This window comes from Helicoverpa zea, chromosome 2 (genome assembly GCF_022581195.2).
Source record: "Helicoverpa zea isolate HzStark_Cry1AcR chromosome 2, ilHelZeax1.1, whole genome shotgun sequence".
Classification (NCBI taxonomy): Eukaryota; Metazoa; Arthropoda; class Insecta; order Lepidoptera; family Noctuidae; genus Helicoverpa; species Helicoverpa zea.
Window position 1 is genome coordinate 6,404,659 of NC_061453.1, and position 16,432 is coordinate 6,421,090.

At 35.2% G+C, this 16,432-nt stretch overlaps 2 protein-coding genes across 10 annotated transcripts in view; one reads left to right on the forward strand and one right to left on the reverse strand.

The window, feature by feature from the left end:
- Window positions 1-13: 13 nt before the first annotated feature.
- LOC124640549 (parafibromin) lies at window positions 14-4,500 on the reverse strand. The gene is made up of 12 exons (XM_047178345.1): window positions 4,146-4,500; window positions 3,946-4,051; window positions 3,750-3,869; window positions 3,524-3,669; window positions 2,830-3,055; window positions 2,356-2,527; window positions 2,122-2,253; window positions 1,858-2,038; window positions 1,636-1,750; window positions 1,376-1,517; window positions 1,076-1,217; window positions 14-755 (listed from the first exon to the last, which is right to left on the reverse strand). Exons 1-12 carry the CDS (start codon window positions 4,274-4,276, stop codon window positions 719-721), a joined length of 1,650 nt encoding a protein of 549 aa, XP_047034301.1. The 5' UTR covers window positions 4,277-4,500; the 3' UTR covers window positions 14-718.
- Window positions 4,501-4,914: 414 nt separating this feature from the next.
- The window catches only part of LOC124640449 (guanine nucleotide-releasing factor 2), a 33,435-nt gene continuing 21,917 nt past the window's right edge, over window positions 4,915-16,432 (forward strand). For 3 of the 9 annotated variants that reach the window (XM_047178237.1, XM_047178265.1, XM_047178244.1), the window contains exon 1: window positions 14,431-16,028. In XM_047178237.1, the coding sequence (XP_047034193.1) occupies window positions 15,380-16,028 (649 nt within the window). In that variant the 5' untranslated portion in view covers window positions 14,431-15,379. Of the gene's footprint in view, window positions 5,083-14,429; window positions 16,029-16,432 lie in introns of those variants that run through there. The other 6 variants (XM_047178229.1, XM_047178307.1, XM_047178258.1 and 3 more) reach the window with 4 other exon arrangements.

Sequence of the window (16,432 nt, forward strand, 5' to 3'; positions counted from 1 at the left end):
TAAAACAACAAGATATGTTCAACAATTTATTGTTGTCAATAAACAAAGATCACAGATCTCTGAACAGTTCTATACCATTCGAAATATTTTGGCGATAATACAGCAATTAAGAGCAGGTGGGCAGGCAGGAGATAAATGGAAAAGCAAAAGAAACGTAATTCGCTTACAGTTAAATAATTCACATGCAAAGAGCAAACCTACTCTATATTATTGTCTATATTAAGTTCATTATACTAAAAAGCCAACATAAAAAGGGATGGCAGTCAAAAATGCTACTATTTTAGTAAATATATTTTTATTTACTTCATAACGTCAAATCCACTCTCACATAAATATATTTCAAATCCAATAAATTGGACCATAGAATGCATACATGATACACTTTAAACTCCACTCGTCCCAGTCTATATTGCACATAACATTGTGGTCAAACTGTAAAAGTTACAATATTACCTACATGGTGTTATAACCACTGTCATAAGGCATATTATTACATATAAAATTTATAAATATGTATGTGTAGTAAATTGTCATATGTATAATAATGATAACAACTGGTACATACCCTACAGTGATAATTATATCAGTTCACTATGCAAATTGGCCAAAATATTTCTTAAATGGTATGAATTGACTTAGATTCGCTTTGCTTTAAAGGCATTCTGATATTCACATGGCATTATATACTATTAGATAAAACTATATAGCTACAACGGACTTAAAACCTAAGGTGCGGTTTATTCTTCATCATGTGCCTGAAACAATGAGAATTAATTGTTATACTACACATTTTCTTCAGAAATACTATTTTTATTTAGAAGTCTTGCATTTTATTTCGTAAGATTGTAATATTATGTTACAACAAGTAGCTAAACTGACGATCCTGATGACACAGTATCACTATACAATTACAATCATCATCTCCAGAGCCATTGTCCCAACTTTGTTGGGGTAGGCTTCCAGCTAACCGGATTCAGCAGAGTAACAACGCTCTACAAGAATCAACTGCCTATCTGACCTCCTCTTTTTACAATTACAATGTGGACCTGAAAATATAAGTATCAAAAGTACGTACTTGTCAAGTGTCTCCCAAAAGCCAAGTAGGACGGCGCGGTCAAGATGCCGCTTGGTGCGGCTGAGGTTGAGCACGGTGACTGCCCAGCGAGCCACGTTGGCGTCCAACTTCATCTCGTCATACTTCAAGTGGAACGCGCAAACTGTAATACGAAAATACATTATTATTGAGCATTTTATAGTCCTGTAAGGTAGATTTACAAATAAGAAAGATTTATGGGATATAATGTTTGTCCCACAGTAACAATTTGCACCTTGCAGGATCATTTCTAAAATTTGCAATTGCTTTCATAAAACTTACTGTTAGCGAATATCTGGACGGGGTTGCCATCCCAAGGCCACCCTTTGAATTGCCAGGCTGGTCCCTGAACGAATACGGCGACCACTCGGTCCCATTCCGCTGCCGACAGTCTGCCAGGGTTGTCTACCACACGATAAGGTACCTGAAAATAACCAAAAATATGATGTTATTATGTGTGCGGAAATGGACCTTAGCGACACTAACGGAGTCCTTGATTATAACAATTCGTTTTAAAATATCCGTGTATGTCAACTATCTACCGTCATTGTAGTCGCATTGTTGGGTAAATCTCCAGTTGGCCCTTTCCTTCTCTGCAATAGGACTTCATTTTCCCGTGCTGCACCTTCTGCCTTTTTCTGTTCTACTGTGACGAATCTGGAAGAAACGATACATACTTTTTTTATAATTCTGGAACAATATTTCATTCTAGTGAGAGAAACTTCATATAGTAAAATATAAGAAAAAACTAAGGATGGACTTACTTAAGATCTTGCAGTGTGTCCTTAACATTGTACATAGATATGAGGGAAGTTGTAGCGGCAGGGATGATAATAATAGGAGTGCGCGATGGTCGCTTGCCGCCCGATCCCGCCGGGGGCCGCGCCGCCGTTACCGGCAACAACTCGCGCCGCCCTGGCGTACTGCCACCCATTGCCCCATTTTCTGTTTACAGAAAAAACAATGTTTATTTATGCCATAAGTGTCTTCGTGATAAGAGAAATGCAATAACCAGCCAAAATACTTACGTGACATCTGCCGAGGATGACTTGGTGTCTGAGGTGCACGAGCAGCTGCTGGTGCGCTTGGTCCCTCTGTCACCGACTTCAATGTCATACCATGATATGTACCCATAGTATCGATTTTGAAGCCCTCCGTTTCTGTAACAAATTAATATAGAAAGTGTTAACTTTCTGAATAAGTATCTATACCAGTTGAAAAATTCTGTAAATAAAATACCAGGAGATAAACGGAAAACATACCTTCTTTTTGCCTAATAAACCTTTCCTGATCGTATCTGTTGTACTGTGTCTGCTGCTGTGGTAATGAAGTGGGTGGTGGCATTACTACAGGTTGTGGTCTCGGCGCGCCTGGCCGACCCTCCTCTCGCGCGCGAATACTGCCCAACAGAGCTAAGATACTCTTCGCAAACATCTGAAAAAAAAAAAATACATTGATTTTGAAAGATTATCTTTTGATTCATAATTTATCATATCATATCCTTCAATAAATAGTAAGAATATTAATTGCAGTTGAATCCGTTTATAATGATATTGTAGTACAAAAACGTCATAGTAAGAGGACATCATACAGAGCTTTTTCTAGACAATAAAAAAATCTCTTAATTGTGTCAGTATGTACCTATTTATTTATCATCATCATCCTCCTACCCTTATCCCAATTTTATTTGGGGTTGGCGCAATATGTTTTCTCAGATTCTACTGTAAGTTACTTACCTTTCCATTACTTTGTAATACTGTTGTTCTAGTACGCCACTGCCTTTCTCGGCTGATAATGTCCTTAGTGAGATCTACATCATAGTCTAGGATAGCTCTGAAGTCTGATCCAACAACACCAAGTGTGTCCGAGTAGTCATTGCTTTTGATAGTGGTTCTTTTCTTAGCTAGACGTTTGGCTTTGATGGCTGCGATTTTCTCCACTGACATAGCCTCCGATAGGGACCTTTACAAATATATTAGGAGTATAACAAACATTTTAGAGTAATGTGTAGCAAGATCACAAATATTGCAAAATCTTTTAACAATTGAATACTATATATATATTTTCAAGTTATAGTATTGTTAATGTAGCTAGCTATTACATAATGTCTATAAGTATCTTTTATACTTAAATTATTATTTTTACCATTAAGTTATTTTTACTATAAGGAGAACAATCAAGCAGTTACAATTGTACAAACATACATTTGGTGGAGCACAGCACAGATGTAAAGATTAAAAATTACCTCATCAGGACCCGAAAGGACAATATGGGATAGGTTAGGTAATCCACATGAAAAAATAGACTTTGAAACTTTTTATAATAATTACTGTATATCTTTTAAAATTATCAGTGTCTCATTAGTTTAAAAAATATTTGATTATTGTTTATTGAAAACAGTATTTAAGTAAATGTATAATTATTATTTACTTGATGTTATCCACCGTCACCGAAGCTTCTTTTGGTGCATCCAATCTGGCAGCCAGTTGTTCTCGCACTTTCTGGACATGAGTTTCCTCAATACGAGGTTTCTTTGCAGCTGATTCACCTCCATCGTGATCATGAGTTCGTTTGACCTAAAATAGCATAGTTGAAATCACTGAATGGCATCTGAAATACATATAATGGTAATATTATGAGTAGTTATGATCTTTACCTGTGTTGGAATTTCTAGTGGGGCACTTTTATCAATAGATGCACAGGTTGCAGTTTCACCATTCAAATATGCCAATAATTCTTTGCGATCTGGACGACGTACGGCAGGAATGTTCGCAGCCTGTAGAAAATTAGATTGTCACTGCATAATACTATACAGGTTGGAAGTTGTACATAATTATTGCAGCTGTACTTACAGCTGCCTGCCTGACATAAACTGGATGCGTCAATGGAATATTCTTGAGGATGAACAGGAGACATTCCAATGTATAATATTCCTTGTCGTTGCCTTCTTTTCCAGAACTAAAAGAAAAAGGTTTATTGAGAATTTAGACATATTGATGCAGTTTTCACTTTCAGTTATTTGCAATTATATAGAAATTGTAGTGTTGCTTACCCCCACATAAGGTAATTAGTCTTGACATTCTTGGGCCAAGAGAATTCACCAAATATGATTTGATTGTCGCGTTCTATTATTTCTTTCTTGTTTACGTTGTACTGTCGAAGTAAACTCAGCGGGTCCGCCATGATTACCTATTTTATTCACTGCTAATATCACTGCTTGAAATCCCGAGTTCTAGAAGATATTCCGTGGCACAGAGCTATAAATAATTAGAAATACAAATAGTAACACAATTTAATGATTTAGTTAAATTTCTGTAGCGTTCACATCATATAACAGCGATACACATCAACACACATTGTGACACAATTCCGCCATGATTGATCACAGACAATAAAATATTAATAGAATTAGAAGCACTGGAACAGGAGCTCTGATAAAGTGATGAAGGAATAAAAAAAATAGAGCAATAAAGATTCTTGAGAAGAAAAATAAATTCTTCTTTCAGTCCACAGCTTCACACTTTCAGTTCGTTTAATCCTGCACTTTGCAACTTCAGTTTGCGAATGACTAAAAAGGTTAGGTACTAGATGGAAGGTTAATTTGTTTTTTCAACAGTACCTGATTTAAAATTAGCAAATATTTATTATCTTTTTGAAAGCTTTTAATTTACTGCATACATTACTACTATAAAAAACTTTCTTTAAAACATAAAAAACTTAACAAAATGCCATCTATATGAGACTTAAGTCCAAGTACTTTAGTAGATTTAACTTCAATTGGAGTAGATGGCGTTATCTGCGTCAAATTGTAAATTGTTTTCTAAACATGGCTGCCGGTCGAGTCTAATGATATTTTTGTGAATTAATTCTGCTCTATTAACTAATTTTAAATCAAATAATAACTTTGTTATCGGTGATAATATGACATAGTAGTAGTTACGGTTGAAATAAAATGACTTCCACTCCAAAGACTGACAAATGCGGACAAGGTAAGTTATGTCTATCATTACGCTTTTCATTCAAGTAATTTATTAGAGTTTTTGTTCATCTGTTTCTCTTGTTCTATTTATATTTTCTAACTGAACTTAAATGAAATTGATACACCTATCTTATTAAATTGCTATTATTATTTAACGTTACTGTCTGAGAAGGTATATAAGTAATAAAAGAAGGTAGGCTATTCTATGCTTACTGGTTTGTCGTAGTGTTTATGCATACTGCATAGACTGTTCCAACACATTTTGTCCTCAAATAGAATAATATGTGTGAAACCTACTGCATTGTTTTTAAAATTTTCTCAATTCGACTCCACAAGCAGAGTTCAATGCAATTTTAATGTACAATTCTAACCATAATTCATTGTTGCTAAAGGGAAATCTATGTGACTCTATTTATAATAGTCCAGTTATTTGATTCTCATACCGTAGTTAATATGATAATTTTCGTCCCTATATTATTTTATTGCAAAGTGCCAACTATATATTTACTGGTTATAAAATATTAGTAGTGTGTGACACAGGTAAAATTATGCTTTATCATGAGTTAATCAAAACATTACAAATTATGATATCAAATCATATATCCTGTTGTGGCTATTGATATTTAGTATTACACAAAGCAGACCAAGCAACTATTTCCAATAATTCAGCGACATACATTCAGAAAACTAAACTGTGACACATCACACTTATTTAAATATTCAAAGTAAATTCTGTGATAATTCAAGTCTGATTACTTTGCACACCCAGATAATAAAAAATGTAGCCTTTGTTAACCTATGGTCAAACACAGAAGAATTTTCAAATTGGAGCTTGTTTCTTAGAATCTTCTCAAATAATCTCAAACAGTTCAGCTCTAAATATTATTATTTAGGTGTGTTGTATCAATCACAAAATACTGTAACGAATTAGCCAGATATACCAGACTTGGTTATTATATTGTGTTCTATTTAAAAGAAAACACATTACCAGGAAAACTAATAAAATTATGAAACACAACTATTACCATTTTGTTTAGTCATACATAATCACAGTCATACACATTGTCGTTATTGGGTTTAGAATAATACTTGAAAGTATTTATTCTAAATGGACATTATTGGGTAAGTGAATAAATGCTGACTGGTGACAAATTGTTTGGTGTTCAATGAAGTGTGTTCTTCGGCTTATTATAGTATCAAAAACAAATTACCTGTCATAGAAACTTTGTAAACATTGCAAAGCATGTATGTGCTTATCTGTTTTGGAGTCTATGGGGATATAAGCACCTATCCAATATTAATTTATTTCTAGTGCACATTTGTTAAGAAATTCTAAAAAATTAAGATCTTTATCATCATGGAGTCATGGTTTTGATAGATACTCTTGACTCTCAACAAGAGTAAAGTTAGCACAACCAAATCCAACTAGGTATGTTACTATATTTATGCAATGTATGGTCGATACAATATAAGGTTAAGCAACGTTTGGCGCGTTAGTTCCGTGGATCGGTGACCATCTTGTCATGACGAGTTCGTCCGTGTTTCGTTAGACACGTTAAATCGGCGGGTCTTGTTGCAATTTGAACATAGTCAAAAAGTCTGAGTACCAGTTTTAATAAGGGGTATTGGTTTGCCCTTGTAACTATGATTGAAAAGGTTAGAGAGGGTATCTCCATGTATGATTTATCCAGCCACCAGGGTCCAAAATATTATTTCTACAAAAACAGCTTCTTCCTGCCCTGTTCCCAGATTGATTTGGGGTCGGCGCATTTCCGTATTTCACTGGACATATATTGCAGATAGATTTGGCTTCTTTTTTGCGAATGCTTTGGGAATGCAACTGTAGGTGATTTTCCCTCCACCTCAAGGTTGACCCAAGGGTGCTGGATGTTATGCACTGGGAATAAAGTTCCCCCAGTCGCCTCTTATGACGAGCTGCCCAAGCTCCCGACCAGTACTCATTTTGCAAATTAAACCAAGTATAAAATAAATATTGAGAAGTAGAGAGTTCTCTTCTTAACTAAAAAGGGTTTAGTTAACATGACCTCATAATGCCGTTCAAAAAGCAAATTGCCAAGATAGCAAAACATATTTGCTGCATATTTACTTAAATTTAACGATTTCACTTTCTAAATCTCATGACAAGCTTTTCAAGTTACGTCGGTTGGATCACTTCCTCCTTTTTAAATCATTAGTAGGAGCCGGTCTTATTTATTAGCTTCCTCAACGTGGTTTCACCCGCGTCCCGAGGGAGTTACACACCGCATATGGATAAAAAGCCTTTACGTTATTGTAATGTACTAACCGTTTTCTCGTGGTTTCACCCGCGTCCCGTCGGAACTACTGCTCGTACCGGGGTAAATATAGCCTATGTTACTCGGGAAGAGTGTAGCTTTCCAACAGTGAAAGAAATTTCCAAATCGGTTCAGTAGTTTCGCAGCCTTTAGTGTACAAATAAATAAACAAAACCTATTTCCTCTTTATTATAGTATGGATATAAATAAAATGAAACATTCATCGTTAGCGAGAAACAGCTAGTTCTGATTAAGCTATATTATTGCCAAGCTTGCTTCACAAAAATCTTAAAAAAAATGAGTAGCATAATATATACTTACTACTTCAAACTTTCGCCCTTACATAATACTAACATAGCTTGATTTTTTCTCTATCTTTAATCGCTTTTAGGTATCATGAGAATCCTACTTATATATTTTTTTTCAGAGAAAATAAACAGATCTGGGTGCTCAAAAACAGGTCATTAATAAAATTAAGTAGTAATACGGGACCCTCTTTTTCAATTTCGACATGTCCCTAAACCAAGTTGTTGCAATTTTACACAAGTTTTTCTCACCGTGGCCAGACAACGGTAGGCACGGTAGGCAGAACCTATCTGAAGATAACGGGAACGTGTATTCTTAACTATGTATTTAAATGAGACATTGTTGTGTTCAGTTGCATGGACTCCTTGTCCATGCAGGGAGAATCCCTGTGAGATTATTGTTTACACTTTGTCTGGTATCCCTAATTTCTGCTGTCATCAAAAAGCAATTAGGTACTTTTGTTTAAGAGTGATGGATTTTTACGAACTTTAAAATTATATTCCGTGGGCAAACCGAATCCTTTCTTGGGAATAGAAACTGACAATGAATTCCGGAGTGACACAGATCGATCGATGCGATTTTTATTGTCTTATCCGCCACTTATTTGGGTAGGAATTCCTTTCTCAAAAATAAATATTTATTTCCTTGTAATTCCTAACCCCGTTATTTGCTTGCCTCGTGTTCCGAAGCTAGTCCACTTGTAGAGTTTCGCAAATTACCAAAGTCTGAAGTCACCATGATAAGGCATGGAGTAAATGGAAAAGAGTACAATACTACTCTTTACGAGTAAAGATACAGACGCCTAGTATTCCAAGTGCATAATGAGCCCAGTGCTTAGGCTTTTCGATGGCGCACCAGTCACGGACGTAGCCTGGACGTGATTGCGGTCATACAACCTAGTTCCGCTCATACAAGAGAACAATCTAATGCGACTGTTATTTCTTGTAACCGTTGTAATTAAAATTATTGTTCCTGCAATAGGATTTAGGCGATTTTTTTAAACTTTGTTGGAGAATGATTTAGCAACAACTATTGTCTAGCTTCCTTAGTCGCCTGATGCTGAATTGTATTGCAGGATAAGATTATTATTTATCTATAATATAATAATTAACTGCCCAACTTAGTTACTTTCACTGTTCTCTCAGTGTAGCGTGCCATCGAAATTGTTGCCTTAATGTTAAAACTAGACCTACATATATAAAAATTATTGTCAGTTTTCGTTGTAATTTAATAACTCAAGAACAGGCTCACCTATCCAAACCAAATGTTTAGGCTTTGTTCGGACTATTTAGCAGAAAGTTTTTGTAGCCTATATATAAATGGAGAAATAGTTCTTTCGAAAACGATATTTCGTTGACATGAATTTTATTTGCATGCGTGTACTGTACCTCTACACTACAGTTACCAGAGCTATTTCATAATGCTCTTCTGAATATAGAGACCCGTTATATGGAACCCATTTGCACTTGCCACATGTTACCTCCATTACAAAGCTATTCACATAGCGTCTTCTATGCAAATGTGTGTTTAAGTGCGCCAATTCAATTCTCTTCGGCAACTCTTGATTGATGTGGCTGGTGGTTCTCATATTGTACGCAGATTTATAAGATAGCACAACTTTGAGGGTAACTGTTATTTATGATGAAAGTGAAAGAGAAGCAAAAATTAAGTCGATTCTAATATAACTGTCCATCCATAAACTATTACCTAATGGTTCAATTTTATTTTACGTCCCATTAATAATAAAAAAGGTCATAGAGAAGAACAAGACCTACTTTTGAACCTAAAAAGTTACTTTTCCTACTTTTGAAAACGTCTCTGAGCAGCGCAAAAAATCTATGTACTTTAGTGGAAGCTTCAGCCAGCATGACAAGCGACCACAGCCAAGAATTTTCTCAGCTCATTATTTTGAGTTCTGTGTTCCCGTGTCTTAGTTATTGTTTTTATAAATGCTGGCTAGTCGTAGTAGCTTCGATTATCTCATAATTAATTTTGCCATTTCCACGGATAACTATTTTATTATGGCCCTGAGATAGATGTACAGTTCGTCTCGACTATGTAATTTCGCAATTATAATAGTATGGTGTTGCCACAACGTACGTAATGATCGTGCGCTCGATTTCGCAGTATTTCATTACAAGTATGATGCTTATTTATGTTTAATTTCCTTACAATTAAAGAACGTGGCATATCGTTTATTAAAACGTGCAATTGTAAGAAATAGAGTAGGTTGGACATTTGTAATGGACATTTCCGAAATATTAATGGAATTTCTGCAGTAGTGCAGTGAGAACGTGAGAATACTTGCGTGTGAATGACTGCACGCCAATTATGGCCAATTACATCCACGAAATGACAAATTGCTGTCGAAAGGTTTTTGACCTTCAAATGTTAAAGTTATATTTTATTGCACTGTTCCAAAAACTAAGCTTTGGTAAAAATGTTGGTAATTTAAATATGAACCTTCGACCTTCGCGAAATGTATAGTTTTGCTACTGCTTTCTGCGGCTAAACTTACAGGGCCTTGCTACAAAAACTTTAAACCCTGTTTTACACTTGTCTAATAAAATTTTGGCTGCAAAATGAACCATATGTCAACGTCATAATTTGACATTTTTTTAGACAAGGCATAAACTGACGTTTAAAAGTTTTTGTGGTAAGACGGACTGTATTTTGATGAGTTATGCCCGATTCGTCATTTTAGTGATTTGGCATCCATAAAAAACGTGTCCCAGTTTGTCATTCAATAAAATATTTTATTTTGCTTAGTCCCAATTGGTCATCCGTACTTTATTTTGTAAAAAGTACTGTCAACAAGATAAGCTGTACAATATTGTATTACGTTTTTTTTTTTATTTATGTTGGTTATGTTTTTTCCGATTATGGCAAGACGCTATTAATAAAATCGCGATTTCAACGGCGTCACACAACGCACGGCCAAAACCAAAATACCAGGATCGCATAAATCAGATGAGTAATATACCAATCAACGAGTGTCCATGGAACTGCCCACCATGTACTAGGACCGCATAACTTACAGGAGTATAGCAGTCAAGAGTGTCAGGATTTTACGTTTTTTTCCTAATTGTAGATAAACATACCAATTTACACCATGTCGATGAATTGTATTTTATGTATGTGAACCAATTTTTTGAAAATCCCGGTATAACTTATTTATATATAAAATCAGGTAATTAAACAGAAGCCTTTTATTTTCTAGAAAGAGACAATATACAGGGTTACTGGTAAGTAGACCGCATCCTTTCATGAGGTGATAGTATAGGTCAATACGGACAAATTTGACCATGGGATACACTGGGCAAAAGTTAACCCGTTTCAAGATAATCGAATTTCAAGATCTTTTATTTACAAGTCGTCTAGGTACACGTATAAATTTTTATTATTAGTTAAAAGTCTCGTTTTTGCGGATTTTTGTGTGTTTTGTGCCTTTTTGGATAGCTAGATAAATGTAGATGTTTTTTTAGTATTCTGCACAAAAAAATGAATAGTAATATTTTTGAGAGAATAGCTACTAAAAAAGTAATTGCTGTTTGCTATAATTTCCTCTGTGATTTGCACAGTTTTATGGTTTGTTATTATGAAGTGATTCATCTTCTATCCAAAAACACACAAAAATCCACAAAGACGAGACTTTTGGGTAAAAATAATAATTTTTACGTGTACCTAGACGACTGATCTTGAAATTCGATTATCTTGAAACGGGTTAACTTTTGCCCAGTGTATGCCATGGTCAAATTTGTCCGTATTGACCTATACTATCACCTCCTGAAAGGATGCGGTCTACTTACCAGTAACTCTGTATAGAAGGGGCAAAGTATGGTCCGGTTTCTATTGTTTTGTGTAAGTAACTATTTACTATTATCGGTATTAGCAAAAAAACATGTGGTGTAAATGCATTATTAGTTGGTTATTGAGTGCCCTGGAAGTGTATGTGACTTGTGACCAAAACTTAAGCACATAGGTATACATAAATAAAATAAACATATTTTCTCAATTGTGTATGGATAGTAAAGCACTGGTACTCAGCTACATCCGGTTAGACTGGAAGCCGACCCCAACACATTTTGGGAAAAAGGCTCGGAGGAAGAAGTGTATGGATAGTAAGAACAAGAAGTTTAAGAAGATAATTGAACTGAAACGTTCTGTTTAACCGAACAAGGACCAATTTAAAAGAAAAACTGCAGTATGTACAACACAACTGCTGACTACATTCAAATTATTTTTGTTAATTAAATTTTATATTTATGAATATTTTTATGTATACAATCTCTTTGCTAGTTATGGGCCCCTAGTACTTTTGTTACCGGTACAAAAAGTATCGAGTCACATTTTCGGGTTTATAAAATGCCCATGTTGTCTTCACCTGTGTTTTAATGTTATTAACTTTATTATATGTATATGAGAACTATTAAAACCTTTACCTACATTGAAGTTTATCATTTAAAATTTCTTCTAACACTTTTATTTCTGACGGTACTCTGATACGTGAAATTTTATGCGGGGGACGAATCGGAACTCAAAATTTAAATATTATATTATTTATTTTGCTCGAATGACCAATTGGGATTTGGTGTATGGAAAAAATAGTTGGTGACCAATCGGTACTAATGACAAATTGGGAATAACTCATTTTGATGATCATCGCCTATGATGATATACACTTACAAACCATAGCATTACAAACGTGAAGCAAATAATAATTTCAAGTTTTAATTAATTAAAGGAGCATACTTTTGTATGTCACCACGCTTACGTAATTTTAATGCATTTATAGTCCAACAAGGTACAAATCGCATCGCGGGAAGTTTTCTGGGTGCTTTTGCAATTCGTTTTTGATCGAAAGATGTAACAAAAAATCGCAATTTCGAACATTTTATCATCTAAGTTTCTTATTGTAAAGAATCGTGATAAGTTATTTCTAAACTGGGATTGGTAAGTCAAATAATATTTAAGCAATCACGATGTTGCCAAAAGATCCTACAATAAGGTGTCAAATAATTTTATAACCATTATTAAAACAGTTAAATCTTAAAGCCCATATTAATAATGTTGGTGAAAAATGTAAATCTATTACACGTTCACCCGATGATATCGAGCTTGGACACGCAATAATTCAATGGTAACGGACGACGGCGTACCTTACATTATGTTGAGTGTAATGATCAGGCTGCAATCTACCTAGAAGTATATGATCCCGTTAGCTAGGTATCACGACCGCGGCTAGTTTATTGGAAAGTGAGTTACATGGACCGTGGCCGGTGGCCAGTGCGCGTGCGCTCGTGTGCTTGCTGTCGGAAGAAAACCCTAATCCGTCTGTTAAAGTAATAAATAAAATCAAAGTTTCTTTTTAAATACAATCAACTAAAGAACACTATAATTATTAGGTTGGCGTCCATGAGTTTCCTTTTCCAATTTTTCGTTCTTCTAACTTCAGACCTGAATAAAGGTGTCATTGCGGTTAACATTGTTCCGTGTTTTGCATTATTCTATTTGTATTGGCTCTGTCGGCTGCCTATCAGGTTACCGTTAATTTAGTTTATTTATACGCCTTAAAACTTTTTTGCTTTCTACTTTGTTGGTCAATTGATGGAGTTGTCAGTACCTACTTACAACCAATTAATTTATATTTTAATAAAAATACTACACAATATTATATCTAATCAATACTCCTAAAGTAAACCTGTCACAAAAAAGCAAATGGATTTCAAGTTTTTCACTTCTGTTTTCATTTCATCCAATCAATTGCTAAAGATGATAGTCAGATTTGACGTTTGGAACAATTGAGTACATAATTATGTAAATTAGTACCCACCTAGATCGCATCTGCTTATCGCTCAACCTCAACCTATGCGGTAATGTTTTTGTCAATTTTAAATACTTTGTGTAAGTACTTGAAAGCGGTCTCTCTCTTATGCCAAGTTTGTAGGGACAACTTTCACCTTAACCCTAGAACCAGCCAATTACAAAAAATGTGAAGGCAATTAAATAGATTACATTTATTCAAAACTGCATTTACTTTTATACTATGTATTTCGATCTGCCTACATTCTACATAGACAACCTACTCGATCTGAACCTGAAATAACCTTGCGACCTCTGTACTATTTCTTTATTTATTTATGTTAATAGTCATGTTAGGTTAGCAGTTAGTGTAGCTATAATAATTTAAGACTGTTAAAAGCACACATACAAGCAGGATTCTGTAATTTTGGTTTTGTAATGATTACATAAGAGAAAACGAACACCGTCTGCCTGTGTGACGTAAAGTTGTAAAGCCTACTAGAGTATAACCAATTAATACTTTCTTTGCCAAACTTGATATAAGATAATTATGAAACTTGATTATTAATTGAATTATAAATTACATACACATTTACACTCGTCAAAATAATTTGAATACTTACACACTTTTTCCCAATCGCTATATGTATTAAAAGGCAAATCTCATACGTGAGTAACCATGCCGCACTAGTCAACATTTAAATCTGTGTGTAAGATTTACTATGTGCCCCAGCAAGAAAATAAGAGATTACGATTGTTATTGTTATGCAATAAAGTCCGCATTAGCGTAGGAATGGTGTATGTTAGGACAGGTGTGCAATGGTTAGATGTCGGAGATGTGCGGCGGTGGCTGCACTTTCACTCTCGCCGGTGTGACAGCACCGGGGTACCGGTCACAGGCTGGCAGTGGTGCCGCGCCTGTGCTCGCCGCCGCCGGCTGCACTGCCCAGCTCCGCGACCGATCGACACCCTGTGTCAATACTATGGTCCGCTGCGCATGAGCTCGCTCACTCGTTGCTCTGCTGAATATCGAGATCGTGTTGTGAAAAAGCGCACAGATATTTTTAGATTAGGTATTGGTTCGGTCGTGTGTTGTTACATGAAATTATGTGTGGTGTAAAGCAATCATATATTATTATTGTTTTTGAACTGTAATGCAGTGTTCATTGAAAGACTGGACAAGTGAAAACTGCAATTCGTGTGTTCAAAATCAGTCTTTAGTTTTATAGAGAAAGTGTATAAAAAAGTCGATGTCAACTTGCCCCCAGCAGTGTTTATGGATTGATTTTGTTTTTCTCACATGGATGTTCGTGATAATGCTAGTGATAAATAATTACATGAAATTGAATCGTGACTCGTGAGGTACTTTGTCAAAATTATTTTACTTTTGAATCGTTATGGTTTTATTGCGTTCGAATTTGTTGTGCCAAGGTTGTCAGTGGATGCTGGACATCAGTCAGTGTAAAATAAACGCGCGTGATACACATATTATGACGGCCGTCGCCATCTACACCAACGACGGGCACATACTGTAAATAAATAATGATCTAATTGTATCTTCCAACGTCTTTGCTATTTCTGTGTCTGACCGTAGCCTGATACAGATGTTATCATTATAATAAAGTAAAACCATGTAAACCAGCAATATTTTCACTAAACAGTGAAACTTTACAGAGGTACATTGCCTACTTTCTTGGATTTCTAGAGGGCCCTGCTTTTCACTGCGGCTCTAGCATCCGCTTCGTTGCGATCACCGGTTACTATGGAAATATCCGCAATGTGTGACCCCAACTAGAAACGAATAAGTCGTCGATGTTATTAGAAATTTCACTCGGAAGTGTTTAACGCAATAAAGAACAACGCAAAGTAGTAACCATAAAAGGAAGAAAAAGAAAAAAGAAGAAAATGCCGCATTACGACGAAAGCTTCATTTATGATGATAACCTTAATCAGAGAAGAAATAAAAGAAGCTATCACGTTTATAAGAACGGGTTAAGTCCCTTGAGTTTGATAGAGTCCAGTGATATGCTTCAAGCCCTTGAAGAAAGGGGCTCATCTGTTATTAAACAAAATATTAGAAATATTAAGTATCGAGGAAATCGATATAAAACAGCGGCACATAATGGATCGCAAGGAGCCAGTCCAATGAAATATAAGACTCCCGATATTATAGTAGATCACAGTCCTAGAATGACTGTATTTGACCCTAGTAAATATTATGATTTAAGAAATAATAATGTTTATTCCCTTACACCTTGTAAAAGTTTTGATAATCTGACACTGAAACCGTCGAAAAAAGATAATCATTATAAGAATAGAATAAGATACGGGAGTAGTCTCCAAAACTTGGTAGACGATGGGCAGTTGAAGCACTTTGCTTCGTCGACGGACGATCGTGATACATCAGTGTCACGTAGAGAAGATGCCAGGAAATCCTATTCAATAATTGATGCCGAAAGTCGACCGGCACATCAACGAAATTATCGGCATACGCCCGCACCAGGGCCTGGAGTCTACCGCCAAATAAACAACGATGGTGTTTCTGGATTTAATGGTACGATTTATATTTAACATACATAATTACTGATTGTCTTCTTCGTTGCTCCAGTCCTTTATTTGCTTTAAGTTCTGATTGTAATCTGTGTTCTAGTCTGTACACATGCCATATAATTCTCTCGGATTGTTCCTGTCAGTTTATTCCATTTACTAGATTAATAGATCATGTTGTAATCATTAGTAACAAAAAAATATACGTATTTTTGCCAGTGCGTGCTATATTGAATGAAAATTACGTTATTTATTTCCGAACACATAATAGCTCATGTAACGATTTTCCTCGTTAATTTAATTTATTATTACATTATGATTTGTTTTAAGTATTTTTTAACAAAAGCGTAAGGAGTAAGGTTACTTTTTTCTGTCTGGTGGCTAATGTCCAAATAATATATATGTATGTTT